Source organism: Cebidichthys violaceus, unplaced genomic scaffold (genome assembly GCF_023349555.1).
Source record: "Cebidichthys violaceus isolate CVI_PGR_0920_01 unplaced genomic scaffold, fCebVio1.0.p SCAF_7, whole genome shotgun sequence".
Classification (NCBI taxonomy): Eukaryota; Metazoa; Chordata; class Actinopteri; order Perciformes; family Stichaeidae; genus Cebidichthys; species Cebidichthys violaceus.
This window is the reverse complement of record NW_027176927.1, coordinates 6,254,958-6,276,533: the sequence shown is the minus strand read 5'-3', so window position 1 is coordinate 6,276,533 and position 21,576 is coordinate 6,254,958. Positions and strand designations below refer to the sequence as shown.

General features: G+C 38.4%; 2 protein-coding genes across 7 annotated transcripts in view; one reads left to right on the top strand and one right to left on the bottom strand.

Moving 5' to 3' along the window:
- Positions 1–21,576, top strand: part of LOC137891481 (uncharacterized) — a 38,457-nt gene that overhangs the window by 9,737 nt on the left and 7,144 nt on the right. The gene's annotated exons all lie outside the window — the stretch shown is intronic.
- ca14 (carbonic anhydrase XIV) lies at positions 1,719–13,993 on the bottom strand. 6 transcript variants are annotated; one of them, XM_068736100.1, is made up of 13 exons: positions 13,865–13,993; positions 13,491–13,514; positions 10,101–10,280; positions 9,702–9,847; positions 7,652–7,747; positions 7,497–7,563; positions 7,220–7,377; positions 5,642–5,768; positions 4,783–4,806; positions 4,584–4,668; positions 4,362–4,403; positions 2,968–3,021; positions 1,719–2,406 (listed from the first exon to the last, which is right to left on the bottom strand). In XM_068736100.1, exons 1-13 carry the CDS (start codon positions 13,932–13,934, stop codon positions 2,295–2,297), a joined length of 1,185 nt encoding a protein of 394 aa, XP_068592201.1. In that variant the 5' UTR covers positions 13,935–13,993; the 3' UTR covers positions 1,719–2,294. The 6 variants fall into 6 exon arrangements, with proteins under 6 accessions (XP_068592201.1, XP_068592203.1, XP_068592204.1 ...); XM_068736102.1 differs by having other exon boundaries at positions 2,973–3,021; XM_068736106.1 differs by having other exon boundaries at positions 2,318–2,406; positions 4,370–4,403.

Here is a 21,576-nt window from a genome sequence, read left to right as displayed (position 1 = left end):
AAAAATATGTTTAAAGTATATTTTCTGCTAAATACGTCTTAAGAGAGACATCAAAATCATGGTATTTCCAGTTAGATCTACAGTAATTCATCTTCTTATACCACTCCTGTATATATATTCTTTAATTTTGGGATACTTAAATTGCTTGAGATTTCATTAAAATGTCCAAAATATAAAGTGATCAAAATGAAATGGGACTGGACGTTTATACACATGCATACACACTGTGCTTATGGTTGTTTTATTCAGTTTAATCTGAATAAATATGGAAAAAACATGTCTCCCATTTCCAATTGATTCTACTCTTAAACTATTAACGTGATATTAGTTCATTGTTTAATGGCATCATAAAGGCATTACCAACATCAGAGAATAGTAGAGCAGTTGACTTACGTGCTAAAACAGTAGAAAAACGAACAACTGCTTTCATAGTGAAATATATAAAGAAAGCTTTGTGGTTGTCTCGTCTCATTTCTGATTTCTCAGCCTGTTCAGTTTAACTGTGAAACAATCATCAGTCCTCTAGAGTCGAAATGATGACAATAACGACTATCCCATAAAGTAAATGCATGAAAAAGAAAATATTATAAACATGCATAGAAATAAATATATAAATGCTTAAGTTATTTATACATTTTACTGTCTCTTTCTCCTGATGGCCGTATTTTATTTTATTTTTTCAAAATACAGTTAATGACATACTCTTAATTTATTATTTTTCAAACCCGTAAATTAAAGATTTATTCTAATTTTGAGAAGCCAATCACGATTCTGGGACAAATCAAAGGCTTTATTTAATGTCCCCACATTCTGCATAATTGAGGTAATTAGGTTATGTCTTGAGCTGCTGAAGGTTAAAATACATAAAGCACAACCACTAAAAAACCACAAAGACATCATGTTGTACTGTGTGCTGGTGTGGTCCTAGTTCCTTCATGAATTCAGAGCATAATGAATAAGGATGCACCGATCCGACTTTTTTCGTCCTGATACCGACAGTGATACCTGGGCTTTGAGAATTAGTGGAAGTGGAAGTTTCGATCTGACACCAGTGTTAAATTAATAAGCCGTAGGCCTCACTGTGTGGAAAAGACTGGGGTCATTCTGTGTAAGGCAACATCAGGCTTCACTTAAACATCACTTTCTTACTTTGTAAAACAAAATGTAACAAGGAAATATTTAGATATAAATTCAGTGAATTGTTATTTATTATTAAAATAATGCAACAGCAACTTGGTAAAATATCTTCAAGATTAACAGGAATTACAATTCAAGTGTAAATCTTTTCAATGCAGCAAGAAAGTCGTCAAAACTTCAACGGGAATTTTAACTCCAGTATATAAAGTTTATAGAATTGAATTGAGTAGATCGGCCCCATTGTCATTGACTGATCCAGGTATTTGAGTCAGTATTGGCCGATATCCGATATACTGTAGGTGTAAATTAAATGTTGATGGATCTTTGTAGTTTAATAGTTTATTATCTCTTTGTTTAATTATTGAGAATTTTGTCAACAATATGTGGACATTTTGTAGGATTTCTTTGCTTCAGACTAAATGTTGCATTATTGCAGTCGAAAAAAAATATTTCCCCACTTTAAAATAGCTGTTGGGAAACGTGGTCAGGACAACACACACACACACACACACACACACACACACACACACATACTGTACACATGCATACAAAATGAAAAAATCAAAGCAGGTGAGGTTGCCTAGTTCTGTATTTTAATGAGGTGCCCATGTTGACAAGTTATATACGACAAAAAAAATCTGTCAAATAGAACCAAAAACACTTTTTGCAATAGAATGAACACATAATACATAAATATAACTCATCCATCTACAATATAATCCTCTAAATTGAGTTCAGGGACGTGGTGTTTGAACAGCATCAGTCTGTACTTAGAACTTTAAATCCCTCAAAACCTTAATCATAGATTCTCTTTTCATAAGACCTCCTGTGTGTCAATGCTCAAGTCCAGGAGCTAAATAAAATCGTAATATTACATTGAATTCACAGGTAGATATTTCATAAGTCTATTACATGTCATACAGTGCAGTGTGCTTGTGTTTCAAGGCAGGAAGATGAAATAACATCCAAACGTGTAACAAAAAAAACAGCAAAATATATCTTACAATGTATTTACATGAACCAATCATGCATCCCAGACATTACAAGAGCAAACATACGACTCAGCAAACTGACGTAGTTACACCAACTGCTTCGCGTGCAAACTGAGTGTATTGCGAGTGTCTGGACTGAAGCCCTGAAGTGGGCTGTGCCATCAGCTAGGGCTCAGTCTGAGGAGACGGTGAGGGCTCTTCTTTCTTTTCTGCTTCAGATGTCGGGTTCAGAGCCATGTCTTGTTTTTTCTCTTTCTCTTTCTCTGGCTCCTTCATTCTGAAACATGAAAGAAAAGAGTCATTCCTACTGAGTCTGACGAATGCTTCTAGCACGCTGTTAGTGTAGAGTGTTATGTTGTCCAGCAGAGGTCCTCATTTGTTAAAGAATGAAGGTTGCACATGAGTTGATGGCTTTGGTGTACTATAAAATGAGTGTATTATTAGTGGAGCTCTGAATGTTGAATTTAAGTCCACCATGAGAATATTTTACCCCTCAGACACTGAGCTATGTTATATGATAATTAAGTGGATACATAAGTACAAATCATTCATGTTATAATAAACAAAGAGGGAGGGAATGTGCTAAAGTGGCTGCATAAGTCTCCATCACAGTTTGAATGTCCACCGGAGGCTTTTCAAAAGACAGTTTTGAGTTGTTTTGCCGACATTTTTCCCCACAGCCCATGGAAATTCTTTAAGCTCTAATACTACATAGAGAGGTGTTATAGACGAGGATGAGTCACTATAAATGGGGGGTTAAAGCAGAGAGAGGTGGTCAGGAATCTAACTCTTAGAGGTTAAGGTTTTGAGGTCAAAGGTTATAATTTTTAACGTTGACCTTGCCATGGGAGGAGGCCGGTTACTGGGTAGGACGTCCCAGCTAGAGGTAGAGCTGTCACAGATCAAAAGACAGAATCACATGACCAAAACAGAGAGAAAATATTTATCATTTCCAAGAGGCCGTGTGCAAAGAGTTCAAAACTCACTCTCTCTCCATCCTCCGCTCTTGGAGGTGACATTTTAAAGTAATCGCACACGGCGGATTGACATTATGAAAGCCAGTGGTTCCCAAAGGGGGTGTAGGGCCCTCTGAAGGCTCCCTGGATCCTTGTGAATAATTTCCTTATGATAATTTCACTGTAATCTCATTTGAAGATTGGATCTTAGATCTTGGATCAGAGGTCTCACTCTCCCCAATCTTCACTTTAAACATTCATTTATTTCTATGCAACATCTTCAACAATCAAAATCATATTTTGATCCTTAACATCAAGACTCTGAGATAACACATGCCGGAACATATATGGGGACTTTGGGAACCCCTGGAGAGGTTAAATGACTTTCATTAATCAGTGGTGATTATGAGAAAAAATATTGGGAAACAGCCATGTTATTGCAATATAGGTTTAAAGAATCAGATTATCCTTTGCGCTGATCTTTGAGTCGTTTTTTAACTTTTATTGTGAAACCTTACAAAGAGGATTATACATTTACTGACATTTCCAGTAAAGTTCAACCAACACTGTTGAGAGATCAATGCCAAAAACGTCATTTGACCTTTTTTTTTTTTTTTTAAGAAAGCTGATTGTGTTTTGAATCTGGTCTCATCAAGTGATTGTATGTGTCTGTACTGTTATACTTACTTGTTTCTTGTAGATGCTTGAATAGGTTCCTTGACTCAAAGTTTTATATCAGATTATTATCAATGAATATCAATGAGGATATACTTAATAATAGAACAATTTCCTCCGATAAGAATGGCTTTCAAAGACATGGATTGAAGAGGGTTTTTTACAAAAATGAATTAGTCAGTGCTCTCTGTTGGACATACTATGAAATGCTGTTTCTGTATTTCCTCAAACATATCTTTGGCATCTTTTTTTACTTGTTTGCTATATATACCAATATATGTGTTATAACCCCAAATCAGACAGTAATATCAGCCATGCCAGTGTGTTGGTCAGACTAAGTTATATCAGGTTTTCAACATAAATCTCAAATGTCCCTGCAGTGTTCACACATGACTTCAGTTTTTGTAAAATAAAAATGGTGTTTAAAAATAGATTTAAAAAATGCTATATTATATTCCCAGTTTTCTTCAATAACCCTTTGTTTGTCATGCTATTGATCAAAGATCTGCGCTTCAGGATATCTGTCAAGCACAAAAAGAAGAAGTCACTCTGTCAGTGCAAAGTTGTGCATCCTTGTCAGTAATGAGATCAGGTAAACCACCTGTTTACCACGACTGATTCACGGTGGAGGAGTGTAAAAAATCTGCCAAGAGATAGGAGATGGAGAATGAGAAGAGACGGGATACTTCCACATTGACAGCTCCCACCGTTTCTGCAGATTAAAACCAGTTAAACCAGAACAGCGGCAGACTAGTGGCTGCCTCCAGCCATTGAAATAAACAGTAACAGAGAAATTATGGAGCATTGCAGCGAAGCGCCTCACCGTATCGTCTTCACAATGAAGCGAATGATCACTGCCAGACCTACACAGCCACACATCACTCCTATTACTATAGCTGTGACTTCACCTGCAGAAGAAAAGAAAACAGAGCTGTTGAATTATTAAAGTATTGATGTGATTATCAGTAGTATCAGGCAGACAGTTACTTACAAAAATGCAGTAAAAGCACATATATACGTACCGGAAGAGAGCTCCTTCCCTGATTCTACAACAAACACAAGATTGATTAAATCAGTAGAAAAATCACAGTACATTTTTAGTTCCTACACATTTATTTGTTGTTGAATCTCAGCAAAATCTGCCTTTCAGCTGTTTAAAAATCTTGCTGCCTTTGACAACAGTGCTGATATCACAGGTCTTCCAGTTCAGTCACTCACTACAATGAGGACTTTACACAAATTCTTTCTCCTTTGTCTTTGTCTACCACTCTGTCTCCCTCTTTCACTTCTCTGTGTTTCTTTTTCCTCTCCCTTTTTCCTCAGTCAGACTCTCGTGATAACAATGGAGTCACTGTTTAGTTTCTGCAAATCCTTTTTTTTCTAATCAGCTAGCAAACAAACACTGAGTCCCCCTTGCTTTTCCACCCCTCCCCCCTTTATTTCTGTCCCTCTCTCTACTCCTGCCGTCCAAAGGCTCTTTCACTCGGACAAAGTCACCGGTAATCCTTAATATTCCCACATTTCTCTGCACATTCCACTTTTCATTCTCTGCATGGATTGTGCTAATTGCTATGGTCCACATGGCCACCCACTGGCTTGTTATTGTAGTTTGCATTACAGCAGGCTGACGTTAAAATCCACCAGCTCAGAAGTGCTGTTCTGCTAAAACACTGGAGGTCACCGCAGATTGGCTGTGACCTTTTGCAACTTCACATTTGTGCAACCTGAAAGGATAAACTCTAAGAATATGCTTCTCATATATTACCCTAATAAATCCTGAAAATTCTAAGGAGGTCATTTTCAGGCAAATGATTCCTTACACAGCCTGTGCTTATCTTTCATGTTAGAAGTCAACATAATGATGAATTGTGTCTGTCTAACCTGCGCTGAAGGAGGCGAAGGCGACCCTGTGGTTGATCGGCTGCGTCGCTCGGTAGTTGTCCTGCAGCAGCATCCTGTCTGGATCGTTGGCTTTACTGGAGTAAAGTATTGTCTCCATCTTCAGCAGCTGGAGTGGAGAGGTGAAGAGGAGAGGAATGGAAAAAAACAGTTACAGTCGTACTGAGGCATTACATATCAGTAAAAACTCAACAGACAGTCAATGATTATCAAATATAATGAGTCACTTTGTAAACTGACTCAGTGAGCAAATATTAACTCATGTTATCATGTCACACACTTAGAGGTCCCTCAAATGTTACTTCTACTTTATACTTATTTCATACAATCCTAAAAAAGGATGTTTGTGAAAGATAAAATCTTCCACTAGAAGAATAAATAAATTGCAAATGCAAACATTGCAGCAAAACCACCAATGCCATAGATTCGAGAGGGAAAAAAAGAAAATTCTCATTTTACAGTAATCCACAGTAATGCACATTAATGTGCTGTATTTCAGTGCATTTCTCAGATTCCATCGACTATCGGTCTGACGACGGATAAGCCTCTTGAAGCAAGGGGCTATGTTTCTGGGGTAGTCAGTAATATCTCGATAACTGCCATTGTGTGATGTGTTAGGCCGTTTCACAAGTAGACAGTTTACAAGTTACTTTTAAAACAATAAAAAGCTTAATTATTGTCAGTCACTAGCCAGTGGGTTCAGAGATTAATTTTGGCCAATGCATTCCACCTCTTTTCCTTTCCACACGGACTGTTTGCCTGCTTGAACATGATCAATACTACTTGGACTACAAGTCCCATTGCCAACATTTTGTAGAGATTAGGTCATGATTGATAGAAATTGGGAAATGATATGCTCTTTGGTGGTTTGATAATGGAGCACAGGAATGCATGAATATAATTTTTGAGGCCAATTATCAGAAATTGTAAGATTAAATATAGGCCTGTCACGATAATTACGTAATCGACTTATGGTACAATTTTAATAATAATGTCCCCAACATTTTAGACAAATCTAAATCTAAATCTTTTATTTATTTGGAGTATTTAAATATTTTTTCACAATCCAATATCAATGTTTGAATATTCTTAAGTGCATTGCTCTTTGAAAGGGTGCACTTGAATTATTATACTATTATATTCATCATTATGTCAGTAGCAAAAATGGTCTCTAAATGACAATAATATTGTTTTTGTAATTATTTCTGGGACAATATATATCGTCCAGCAAAAGTTATTGTGACAGGCCTAGTTCATAACAGACAAACAATTTAATGACTAAAAACCCCTACAGAAGTTTAAAGTACCAGGTTAAGCATCACTGCTTGGGTATAGATATGTGGGTTTTGTAGAGAGTGAGAATATTCACATCACCACTCCAATACAAATCTATTTAGGCATGAGACATAATTTTAATTCATGTTGGATCAGTTTGTCTTGTAGAAGATCCATCATGGATCAAAAATGAAATCAATGTCGACATGAAAGGTAAACGCTGAGTTGAGGCTTGTGTGATCCACTTCTGCACACTTTAGATGAGTCTCTGTGTCTCAGCTTTACCTGTGCCTTTGAGATTTGAATCCTCTCGTTGAACAGTGTCCACATCACACTCTGGTAGCAGGGCGGAGTCGTTAGGGAGCCGTTGTAGCGGTAGTAGCGTCCCAGATCCTTTGGGAGCAGGGACTGGATGTCAAAGGCTGGAATGGACACCTTCTGATCTGCCAGTGGATGGAAGGATGAGAAAATGATTGCTGGAGTCAAAAATCTATATAAATATAAAGTATATGCAAATATGCTTTACAACAAAATATGTAAAGAATTTAGAAAGTAGACGTACCAGCATGTCTGATGCGGCTCAGGTAGTTGAGGATGTTGTTAAATGCTGGGTTGGTCTCCTCACCCGTCTGGGAAACCAAAACTCAGGCTTCAATGTTTATTGCTTGGCTCGAAATACAATTAATGCTTCTGTGAATTAGCATTTGTTTTTATTACCACAATGAGAACTCCTAAAACAGCCAAGCCGTCACTCTGCGTCATAGCTGTGGACATGTTGGGGTAGAGCTCAGAGTTGTAGTGCACCACATGTAGCTGGAGAGAGGAGGAACACTGTTAGTTTGTCCATTCACACTCATGAGAAGCAGAGAGACGTCCTGGTTTATCCTCCTGACAGCCGAGGGTTAAAAGAAGAGCGAGGGGGAGGAACTGGGAGAGGGAGAGCTGCGTGCAAACCCAGTTTTCCTTCTGAGAGAATGACCGAAGAAAAATAAAGAGCAACGAGGAGACTGATGTGAATGAGAAAGAGCTTAATTGTCCCATTATATAATGAGACCACTCATGCAAGACATGTTCCATTCTTTACTAATATACTATTTTCTGTTTGGTTTAGGTTAATGGTGGTTCAGGATGGTTGGGGGGAGCCCAGATCCTAGGATCCATTGTGGATCGGTCTGGATGTCTTCCCTTCTGCGGCCGGCCCATCAGTCGTCTGTTGTGAGGTTTGGGATGGGTTGATTTGTTTGGTGATCATTTATCTTCTTTATTTTGGCATATAGATTTGGTGATTCAGTGTTAATCTGGACATTTTTATTAATTTGTGCTTGTAGCCAGTTGTACTGTGTGTTGCATTTCGTGTTTTTGCTAACTCTGTGGATGCAGTTCATTGGCTTTTGTGATGATAGTGCTTGTTGCAGTAATTTGTGTTGTAGAATTTTTGAGTCAGAAGTTTTCTGTTTTGAGGTTGTTTTTCAGCGTTTTGGGCTGTCGCTGAATTTTGTTGGCTCACCTGAACATGATGTTCAAAATGGAGCAGTTTGTTGACTCTCATATCAAGGAGGGGCTTCATGGATGTACTGAAGGTAATCTACTGTTAATTTCTGAAGGCCAGTAATACAAATTTTCATACATAAGGAATAATATCAAATTTGATTTTGAGGCAAAATTATTAAAACAACATAATTTCTTCGATGACGGAATGTAACGTTAAAAAAAAGAAGAAAAATAACATGAGAGTGAATTACGGGAACATCAATCATGTAAACTTATGTTCTCTTCTCTAAGTTGATGTGCAGGGCGTCTCTCTCTAGTCTTTCTTGCTAACCAAATGTTAGCTGGGCTGTGCATCTCTTGGTCTGTCTATGTCTTGCTCATCAGGCACTTCCAGGGATGTTCTGTTGCTTTATGCCTGACAAAAGTGAGAGTGAAATACAAGTACGACCAGTCAATCACAAGATAACCACATTGAAAGCATACTCTGCTTTATGGTCTATTTTACTGTGAATGGAACCTTAATTTACGAAATGAACATCATGTTGTATCGAAAAAGAAGTGAAACTAGCAATTGAGACCATAAACTTGTGTTCAGAAAGTTTACTGGGGTAACAAATCAAGTGAGTAGTAGGACAGTTTTTCATAGAATTCTATACAGTCAGACTCCAGCAGAGTCGCCCCCTGATGGCACTAAGAATGCAGGTTTATGGCACTTCTGCATCAGCTTCACTTTTTAGAACCAGAGATTGCTGCCCGGTAGATGTGTGTGTCCTGTAGAAATGTATGCATACACTGTTTAAATCTGTAGTGTAATCCACGTTAATCTGCTGTTTCATGTTTGTGTAATTATAAAGGCTCAGTTAAATCACTATTCTCTTAATTTAAGAATTTAATTGTGTAAACACACAATTGTCATCTTGGTTCATCCTAATTATTTTACCTGCACGAATGTCACCTAATTAGCATGGTAGAATTAACACTTTTTCATCCTCTTGTCTATAAGAATAAATTTAAATTAGCTTGCTCTTGGGATTTTTGACATTGTAAAACTTGATTCAGAATCAAAGCTTTCATTTTGCCTTGGACATTGTGGTAAATCTGTTTGTGTTTTTTTTCCATTTAAATAATATCAGAATAGTCATAATCACAAGAGGTAAACTCTCGGTTCATATTTTTGTATAAAATCTTATAAATTACTAACATGACACTACTTGACCTCGACCGCCCCTTTACTTTGGTCATTTTACCATTAAAAGTGAGCTGTGTTTAAACGTACCTCTGCATCTGCACTCAGTCCGTTGATGGTGTGTTCACCGCCCCCGTGACTCGGGCCGCCGCTGCCCCAGTGGAGGTGCATTTGCACAGCTGTAAAGAGCCAGGGCAGCCCCCCTAGTCCCATCCAGTCAGGTAGCTCAATGACTGCTGATGGAGAGAGAAGCAAAACAAGAGCTGACTCTCTGAGTTCAACTGACAGGGGAAAAATAGCTGGAGAAGAAATACTAGGAAGGCATTTTGTCTTGAAAATTAATTTAAAAAATCGTAACATTTGAAGCATCTCCTGAATTTCAAAGTCAAAGGTCTGCTGCCAGGTTACAATTGAGAATAGTGCAATATAAACAGATTAAGCATGAGGCTGCTTGGATACCTAGGAGTGGGTCATGTTAGGCTGCCATACCTGTGTGTCCGTTGTTGTACATAGTGAAGGGCTTGTTGCCGTGCTGGCTGTAGCCCAGTGGGGTCAGGGGGATCAAACTGGGGTCATATTTAGTCTGGGTGGTAACCACATCAACGGGGGACTGAGAAGTGCCACCACAGTCGGGGAAGTACTGCGACCACTCGGACTGACCCACCAAGCCTTTGACAAGAGAAAAGACAGAAAACAATGATGTCACCAAATCACACAGCCAACTGGCTTCCAGTCCTCCAGTGAAAAGTCTCCATTGATTGGTCTCTAATTATATAAGACAATTAATTGGGTTCTCTTTAGGTTCACAGCCTCATGATGGTAATTTGTATAAAACGTTTAATAAGAAATATGATTTTTGAAATTGGATTTCTGACTACACAAGACATTTTACAAGACATTTTATTTTTTTTATTTTTGGGCCATTAGGGTTATTAAGGATCAACCACAACAATGTTCATTGAAGCTGCATTGAAAACAAGTTGAATCTTATTGATATAGATTTTTCATTCAATTTCACATTCCAGCATAAACCTCGGTTACAATTGTTCTGCCAACATTTAGCCAGTTTTTCCTTCAGTGATGCATTTTGCCAGTCAACACTGGCATCAATAAGAACACATGGAGGGGTGTGTGTGTCCATAACTACAGATACCATCATCTCAATAATCATTTCTAACCACAGCTTATATCTTTTGTTGAACTATAATGAATGCTGCTCTGGATCAGACTCTCAAGACTAAAATTAAAATCAATTAAAATGCAGGTGACGTGTACCTCCCATGAAACAAAAACAATCATACACACATGAATGGCGACAACAATAGCAGGTGATTGAAGCAAAAATATGCACAGGTCACGAAAATAATAGATTTTTTTTATACAAAATGTATTTGATCTTACATTAAGTAATATGAAATGTTTTTAGCTAGCCTGGAATTGAGACAAGGAAATAACAATTCTTTACTATATAAATATGATTTTTTGTAATGGCAGACAAAACCACAAAAATAGCTGAATCACAGGAAAAAATTTAAAATGACGACTTTGATTCCTGAATGACAAATCCAACTTCAAATTTTTACATAATAAAAATCCTCATAAAATAATGTTTACATGTTATAAACTTCTTCTCAGAAAGATAATGACCAACATATTACTTTAGTTGAAAATATGTAAAAAAAATGTTTTTTTACATTTTTACACTAATCATTATAGAGATTGAATGGTTACAGTTTGGTTATTGTAAGAATCTATAGCTAATGTCTAATATCAGCTAATGTACTCATATGTATACTGTATTTATGTAATAATATATCTTTTATTTTAAATTCAACAATTAATTGGCATGTGAAAAATTCAGATACATATTGAGAAAGTGATTGAGGGAGAAAAGACTGATTCAGGCTCTGGTTCACTGAGTAAAAAAGGAAACTGGTCTCCCCAATTGCATAATAAAAGAAAGTTAGAGAAAAGACGAAGAAGAGAGTGACGTGTGAATCAAAGAATCTGAATTTCAATTGCAAGGAGAGGAATGCTTTAGAAAACAGATGTCACAAAAAATGCGTCAGTAGTTGCAAAAATAATTCATATATTTGCAATTGCAGATTTTGCCAATGTTGAAGCTGTTAATAACAAGCATGTATGTTTATGTAAAAAAGCTGAATAAAAAATACAAATGAACCCCACAATGAGCACTATACCGTGTTTGTCATACAGTCATCCATCTCGCTCTCTTGCACACACACAATGTGAGGAGGGGACTTTACATTAGTGATGTAAACACGTCACAATTCTCCTCTCACACTGCTGCTTTTCCCAGCGCCTGCAACCCCCACCTTGCACCTCTAATCTGCCCCCCTACCCTTCACTCCTCTCCACAGCAAATGACCCAACTTCAAAAGTGAGTCCCGTGGCCCCGCCACTGGTCGCCATGGAAGTCCCCATGGTAACCGGAGGGTGAAAATTCTGACCCTCTGCACCTCCCCTAGCATGACATCCCTGTTCATAATACAGGCCGGATCAAAAACAGACACATATATGTATTTACTCACTCAGAATGTGAGACCGACTCTCTCTTCATTACTTTATATAACTGTCCGTCTCTCGTGAGAAAAAAAACTGACATGTAATACCGCTCTTTCGTGTGACAAAATGTTATGCATAACAAAAATGACTTTCCACTTCAGCTAACAGCTCAGCGGCCACTTCATGCAATACTGCATCGCACAACATGCCTCACACACACACACACACACACACACACACACACACACACACACACACACACACACACACACACACACACACACACACACACTGTGGATGAATCTCAGTAACTGTAATTTTTTGTAAAATTAACAAAAAGACAAATGAAACCCATCTGAACCCAAAATGTCACTAAACATACTGGCTACCAGTCTACGATTACACCACATATTTCTGCACAATACACTTGCCTCCATATATTAAAGCCTAATTTAAAGCCTCTATGTATAGATACCAGTTCACTCCAGTCACAGCCTCTTTGGTTTGCTGTGTATTCTGTATGTATGTACTGTACACCGATGTTGCTCTCCTGAATAAATGCCGAGATTGGTGGTCTGTGTGCCCCATTCATTCCCACAATGTCATTGTCCACAGCATAGGCAGCCAGTGTGCATCCGCAACACAATCAACACATAACTTATTGTGCGCTGCAACAATACAGGGCACGATTTGCTATGCTTTTGCTTCATCCCGTCCCATCTCCCTCTCTCTGTCCAACACCCTCATCCTCGTGCACCTGCCTCCCTCCTCCCGCCCCTCTCTCTCTGCCCTTTTCTTGCTTTCTTCCTCTCTATTCCCCTCCACCCCTTCATCATCTCTGTGTGACTGCTGTGCTCATGCCAGCTTGTTCAACTGTTACTAATACAGACAGAGAGAGAAGTAGAGGGAAACAGAGGGAGAGGGGTTAGGAGATATGAGGGGGAAATCCTACACAACGTACAGAAGAGTGCATGAATGTTTTAGAGATACAGGTTTAACATGTGAAAAACTTTGCATATGAGTAGTTTCATTCAGATAGTTGCACTTATTTTCAGTAAACTTTAGGATGTCTTCATCATTAGCTGGCAGGATTACTCCAAATTATCCTGAATTCAATCAATCATAAAATCAATCATATCAAATGCCTCTTTATTTATTACAGAATTGACTTCTGGTTTTTGCTCTTTGGCTATAAAGTTCTTAATACGCATTATATCTAGATATGTAAAATGTATCCAAATTATCATTTCACCCTCTTTGTATGTTGTTGTTTATCTTTTTTTAATAGGGCCCTGATAAACTTGAATTGCCTTTGCATGGGATTATATGCATTACAAATAAACTTGAACTCACCAGTGTAGGTCCAGGAAACTTCCTCTGAAAAAAAAATAGAAAAACTTCTAAAACTCTTATTTTAAGCCTCTTCCTTTAGTTCACAGTGGTTCTAGATTTGATTTTCATTCAAAAACTGACCATGTCAAATGCATCACATCTGGGAAATTAAATACATTTCACATAACTCAATAATATGTTGGGTTTTCATAATTTCTAACCTGTTATCATCAATATCATTACAGTACAATTTTAAACAAGTGCTCAAATACTACTGAAATCCAATTGTTACTTTGGAAATTTGAACAGCTCACAGCTCACACTGTAACAGTCAAACAATCTGCAAGAGCAAAACAATCACATGATGCTGATTATTTAGTTGACTAAGACCTTACCAGCAGCAGGGGCAGTCGTCCACTGGAAACACTGAAGCATTAGAAGGATAAAAAGACCCAAACAGTCCATGTTAGCCCTTCTTGCCCATACACAGCAATGAATAAACGTGAAAATAGAGATGAGGAGCAAGTGAGAGAGAAAGAAAGAGGGAGAGGGAGAGAGAGAGGGAAGGGGGGGAGAGACCGACTGGGTCCAGCGATCCCACCTGCCACAGCTCTGTTTAACAGCCAGAGTGTGGATGTTACATGCCGGCTGCACTCTGGCATGCAGAGCACCAGAACAGGTCTCAGCAATAAAGAGATGGAGAGAATGTATGAAGAGAGGAGAGAGAGAGAGAGTGGGCAGAGATGGAGAAAAATCAGGGACGTAAAGAGTGACCAGTGAGTGAGAACTAATTCAGTGTTACATAGTTGCTGGAAAAGGAGGTTGAGAGGACAGAAGAGAGGGACAGAATGCAGCGCTGGGAAAAGGAGGTTACTGTGTTGTAACAATGGGACACAAAAGATGGCAATAGGGGGCCATATGACACCAAAAGATCACAGGGGAGAAATGTGTGAAAAGAGGCGTCTGAATGCTAAATGTTTTTAAAAAGTGTTTCTGAGTTTGTGCTAGGTGAGAGAAAGTTGTTTCAGTTTGACAATAAATTTCATCTGACCTCAATTTTCCACATCTTTTTTCGTAAATACTGGATATGAGAAGAATAACTGACAGAGACGAGAGGATGAGGATGTATCACATAATATTTCCCAAGTATATATATTTTGCTTAATACAAAGCAATAAACATATGTGAGCAATCAATTAAAGAGTCGCTCATACGTTACACTGTTGTACTTCAGCCTGTGTGGCTGAATGTGAAGTATACTCTATGTGAAGGACATATTTGATATACTGTATATCTTATATTTTTATTTTCTTTATGTTTTGTATATTCTGATTAGAGATTTCTGTACTTTTAGTTGACAGTGCTATTATCATTTTGTTGCATAGATTATTGTTTCCACATACAGATGACAATGAACTTAAATACCTTTTAGAGGTACAACTATATATTATTTGTTTGAAACGTAGGTAGATTTGCTTCTTATTTTTTTACCCCAGTAATCTTTTCGTGACCCCTTGTGGTGTCCCACCCCAACGGGATGGGACCCACTGGGTGACATTTTGCCATTTTAAGCCAATGACTTTATAATTATGTGTAGGTGTGTATGTGTGTAGATGTGTAGGTGTGTATTTGTGTAGATGCATAGGTGTATGTGTGTAGGTGTATAGATGTGTACGTATGTGTGTCGATGCGTAGGTACGTAGTATTTGTTAGGTTTATTGGAAATGAACAAGCTTGGTGGAAGGTTGATATGTTTAATGATTTAAGCTCAGATAGAGATGTTTTCATCAAGATGGCAGCCTTCATGTATAGTGCTCTCACATATATATAACTATATAGAGTAAAAAAAAACATTTGAATGTGAGATATGGAATAACATTACAGATCCACTGAAGATTTACATTTTGATGTGCTGTAATAATGAAATTACTACAAGGAACTTTCATTTTGTGTAGATTTTGGCGATCCCTGTGGACAAAATGTGGTAGAGTTTCAGAGTTCCAGAGTCCCTTTAGAAAACTTCTCATTTTACTGCAGCCGGGTCTGACAGTCTGCCTCACGTAATCCTGGTTCTGGTTCTCCTGTGCTCCAGCAGGGCCAGTAATATGGCCTGGGCCTCCAGCAGCGTAGCGTCAGTGTTGGCTCCCAGTGGGGACTGGAAGAGCAGCGAGGGGAAGCTCTGCTCCCGGCAGGAGGAAGAGACTTTGCTGCTCGGTGCAGAGCTCTCTTTCTGCTGTTGTAATTTCCAACTACAGGTCAGAAGCTGGCCGTGTAGTACCTGCTTGGTAATGGAGGTCCCGCTGGAGTCTGAGCTGGAGGACTTTCTACATGCATACGTGCACGAGTTAGGCGGTATTTCCTCCGTGGAGCAGCAGCGTCATCACGTCATTTTGCAGCTTCAACCTCGAATGTTTTGAGTGTCTCTCTGAATAATATTTTATATGTAAGAGGACGCTGCGGTTCATTTCCTGCTCGCTTTGAGACATTTAGTCACCAGAATTCTATCACTTTGGTTGTTCATTCAATAAGTCTCTTGTGTTTCCTGTGTGCTCTTTATTGACCTTAACCAGAAACAGTTTTTTGTTGGCGCCTGCTGCAGTGAATCATTCCCTTAATTCTTGTAAGTTATCATATTTGTTCAGAAAGCATCAGGAAACTCAACTGATTGAGTCTGTCCCTTAACTTTTTGCAATCAACTTGATTTAAACGGGTTTAAAAGTTAGTTGGTACAACCAGAGTCTTAACGTGGCAATCTTTAAGATTTCAGTCCTAGTGGATTCAGGATTTCTATTTGAGTGAAAACAAAGGAATTGTGCTCAGAGGTTTATCAGCCCGGAGGCTGCATTCAAAATTCATTACTAACATGTTATTTTTCAGAACTGTGTGCATAGTTGTATTTTCTGTGTGTATGCAAAATAGAAAAACAGCACTTTTTTTTGGAAATGTCTAGTTTTCATGAATAGTTTTCACCTGAATGTCTACAGATGTGTTCACCTGCAGTTGGAGAGGTTTCACTAAAAAGCGAAAACAGCAGATTTGAGTGTTTAACAGCAGATTTGAGGAATCTGAGAATAAACCTCACTTTTTCCCACGGTGGGATGCTACTGCAGCTTCAACCGAGTGCAGAATGTTTCTGATCGTACTGATCGATCTGATCCGTCTCCATCTGTTTTATAGTTTCTACGTCACTGAAGAAAAGTCAGCGTGTGCACAGATGTATAAAGGATCCTTTATACGTCTGTGCACACGCTGACTTTTGTGTTCATCTTTGGTCATCTTTATTTTTCTTATTCTTACATGGCTGTTTCATTATTTCTCCAGGCACCCACAAACCAACCATAGTGCTGAAATGAAAAATTGATTAGTTGATTGATAGGAAATGAATCAGCAACAACTGCGATTATTGTTTTTTAAGCAAAAATTTAATTTCTCAGTTTTTTCTGGGTTAGTAAACTCAATATCTGACCGTTGGTCTGATTAAAAAATGGAAAATGTGATCTTGGGCTTCAGGGAATAATGATGGGAATTTTTTATTTTTTTACCTTTTTTTTATTTCATACACTGAACAATCAATTGTTTATTAAAGAAAACAATAATGATAGTGGAAATAATTGTTACAGTCTTAATATTATGACGTCGTCTGTGCTCGGGCCCTAACCTGCTTGTTTTCTTATGTAGTTCATATAGAGGCATCAGTATTTCAGACTCATAACCAGTCAAAAGTTCCTCACAGTAACTTTAATGCTAACCTCAATGTTGTTAGCTGACTAACAAGAACATTTAAAAATGGCACTTCATATCAAAAATGTTGCCGCCCCTTGGCATATGGTATAAGAATAATTTGTAATGTAATATATGGATAGCAAATTAAATCTTTCAGAATCAAATGGTGTATACACCATTTAGGTTTTTGGTTTTAATTTTGGTTTGACATGGTGTGTCTAAATGTCTTTTTCACAGCAATAAAAGCACAAATGTAAATAATAAAATGAACAATGGCTGAACTCTATTCAGCTGCTTCAGCTTTAGGGCGCTGGTATCATACATGCTGCCTCACGGCTCACTGGAACATTATTAATGATAGAAGTAACATCTGTGCTTTTCGCACTATGACAAATCAAAATGTCTGCTGTGAAAAAAGGACTGTTTTTTTCATCTTCAATTCTCTGTTGGGATTGCATAAACTTGCAACATTCTGTGTAGTTAAATGTTTTATGTAGTTTATGTAGTCCGAACAAATACTGGCAGTGAGTTCTGTTTCAAAAAGCTATGTTTCAGATTTACAGTATGTCTTTATTAAAAAGGTAACATAAACTGAAAATACTGTGCAGGGACTTTAACGGACGACTTGTTCAGGTTTGAACACGAGGGGGAGCCCTCTCCACGTGATATGTTTCTTTATGCAGGCAATCCACCCTAAAACTGAATTTACATTGTTTCATTGTAAAGCTATGTTACAACCCATTGTTTTGTTATGCACCAAAATTCCAGGGTGAACCCCATATTATGAAACCCTACTAAAACTGGTTCTGATTCAAATTGTGTTTTTAAGGTGAATTCTCCCTTTAAAATCTCAAAAGAAATCTGGCCGAGAGTCTTCTGATCTGGATTACATCACATTCAGGAGTCAAGGATACATTTAGAACATTAACAGAAAACTGCAAAAGGTTGCATCACTTACTGCATTGAGCATGGTAACTCTAGAAGATGGATGGGTGGACTATGACGTATTTAAATGTCTTTATTTTATTGTCTAAATTATATTTAGTGGCCTAGTCTGCTGAATTTAGTAGGCCTATTAAATATCTATTGATTAGCCTAAACGAGTCTTATTAGTCATTGTCAGACTCTTGTATTCTTTTATTCTTGTGGTGACTAGTATTTCTCGCATGATCTCAAATCTCTGGCGCTATAAATCCACAGTTTTATTTATTCTCCATCTCCTCTGTCTCTCTCTCCGCTCCATTTCTCCACACAACGTGAAGCGCTTCAGCCAAATTATGCAACAGCGATAACCTTTGCCGGCCTCCCATTGGTCGCTCAGCGTTCCATTGAAGGGCGTGGTTAGAGAATGCTGATATACACGATTGGCCGCGTCTCCACATTGGGGGGTGTCATCTGATTTCATTCACAAATCTAGCTGCGGAGCGTCTCTCCGACATGTGAAGGTCCCTCTGTTTATACTGATGAACACATGCCCCGGATCCGCAAATGTGAGCGGGCGGAAAAGACTGCAGCTCTGGCAGAAGAAGGAATGTGACCGGTTTTAAATAGACGTTAATGTTTGTCGTGATTTATGGGCAAATTACAGCCTATTACAAACATAACATTATATGTAGTCGATGATAAACATAAATAGTCTAGTGCTTTACATTTGAAAAACAATCATTTAATAGCAGGCTATACTGTTCCTGCTTGTCACAGCAGTAAATATGAACTGTAGGCTACTTTCCAGACACTGAGGGATATACAACCATACATATAAACAGTAGATATGGAATATGTTGTTAATCTTGTTTATTAGTGAAAGTTGTTCAACTTCAACAGTATGTCAGTAATTATAAAATTCCTGTAATTTAGACGGTGAAGAAGGAGAAGTCAGACGGACAAATGCAGTGCAGAGAGGACACGGCAGTAATGTGTCACTGTTTCCCTGTTGAAACATGATATGTTGCTCGGCCTCTGCAACCAGAGTGGGTGGATAGTTTACTATTTAGTCTCTCTTTGGGCCTCTTCCCAGGGGCAGATCACATTTCTGTTGTGGTGTCTTGCTCTGACCACACCTGCTTGCGCGTTTGGCCTTACAGGAACTCCTGTGTGCTTTCACTGCCATTAAGCAAGACCTCAAGACAAACGACTCCTGGGTTAAGTTATAGATCATTAATCTATACACCCAAATTCAATCCACTTCTGTCAGTCTTGTCCTGACAAAAACCATAGGATCATTTACACGCCCTACATGTCACGTAAGGACACGGCCTCAGCAGTGAATCTACAAATCATTTTAAACTGTATTGTAACTTAATCTGTAACATATCTGTTTTTATTCCAGATGTACAAACATCTCCATCTTGAGCAACTTAACTGAAACAGGCTGTGTTTTCCATATTGGTGACCAGCTTGACACATTGCTCTTTGACCCACTTCAGTGACAAAAGCACCATCCATGGGCTTAGGCTTCACGTGTTCGCTCTTACTGAATTCTCAACCATGTCAATAGAAGGGGCTGATAATGAGAAGGGGATGGAGAAACAAAACACAGAAACCAGGTGGGGGATGGTATGGAAAGGAGATGGAAGGATGGAAATGACGGGGGTGGTTTTCAACCCCCATGAACTCAGAGTAGGTTCGGTGAGTTCACGTGCTGCAGAGGAATGCTGTGGGGGTTGGTGAGCTTTTTCTATCGACTTAGTCCCAGTAACGTATAGAAAAACAGGAACCTCTCCCTTGGTTTACTATTACCAAAGGTTAACCTTTATTGTGTTTTGACAAAAAGAGGGGCTGGTGTGGTCACCTGATGTTGAGGTGACTAATTGATGGTACATATTTACAAGACTCAAAGACAGGCAATGTCACTCAAACAAGGACACAGCTTGCTGTGTGTGCGTGTGTGTGTGTGTGTGTGTGTTGAGGGGAGGGTTCAGTGGGTTCATGTGTATGTTGTATGTATAGTGGGGGATGGGAAGCCCCTTCATCCCTGACTCTAACATGCAAGGCGCTTAGAGGCATCCACCACTCCTCATGCTCTAACCCGGCATTTCACATCTAAAAATACCAGTAAAAGCCAGCATAATAACTGAACTACAATTAAGGTCTTATGAGGAGCGAAAATACCAATATGAGTGTGGGACAGCAAGTGTTTTGTGTGTCTTTGGTCTGTTCATATATGGCGGTGGTATACTGCACTGCATGTTTTAAGTGAGGGTCGCTGAGTTCACTCTGTAGTAACCTTAAGTGGAAGGATAAGCTGCTACGTGGCCATAAATCATGGACCTGTCAACGGACTTGCTGCATTATGGTCATATCTCTGTCACTATACATTTTCATGTATTAGTGATCTTACTTTAACAATAGAGCCACGGTGACACAAAATAGAATTTTGTCTTTTGCCACTTTTCCAGTTGTGCAACCTGTACAATGACATCACTTGTTGTAAGAGAAACATTTAGTGATGTTTGTGTCGCAATGCCTTTAAGTCAGTTTAACATATGAGACAACTGAAGAAAATACAGAAAATTCACATCTGTTAATACAAATAAATATACAAAAATGTGACAATAACACATTTTGAGTGTCAGCTATATTAGCCAAGATATCTCAGATAGGGTGAAAGAATTATGTTGTAATAATAGGTCGACCTATCACCAGCCATGTGACTGGCCTGCTCTGGAAAAATTCCCATTTTATAGGTAGTTGATGACTGACCCAACTTATATTATACCTTTACTGTGTGAGTATGTATTTATTATACTTGTTTTGATCTTGTTTTCCTACTTTTGCCTCTTCCTTGACTGTTTGCACTATCCACAATGCTGCTGTAATCCTGCAAATTTCTCCCCTGTGGTATAAAAGATTATGTTATTTTATCTATCTTAATTCATCTATCTTATTTTATCTTATCTTACCTCTTGAATAGCTTTATTTGCAGGACTGAGTAAAGGCGGAGGGAACCATTGAGATGTGTATTAGCATTACTCAAATATGAAAGTTGAACTGTGTCATTGAATCAAATAGGGGATTATGGATGTTTATTGGAGACTGAGTCTATACACTGTGATTAATGTAAGAGTGCTCTATTTCACTATAATCCCATATGATGTCAATGTGTGGTGAGGCCGGACTCTCGGCACAGAGGTCATTGTTAAGTCTGTTTTTCAGTAAGAACAGTACAGATGAGATAAGATTTGAATGACTGATTATAGGTCCTTCAGTCTCACCAGCGATGAGACTGAAGGACTTTGCTGGTGTTTGTTAGATCTGCATGCATTTATTCAATTAACTATCAGTATGTTCCTGAACTGGGTTGCCTAATGTTTCCTATTTTCTGGCGCGTTCAGTCTTTTAACGTTTTGGTAGTGATTTGTGAGGATGCGGGGTGATACATATT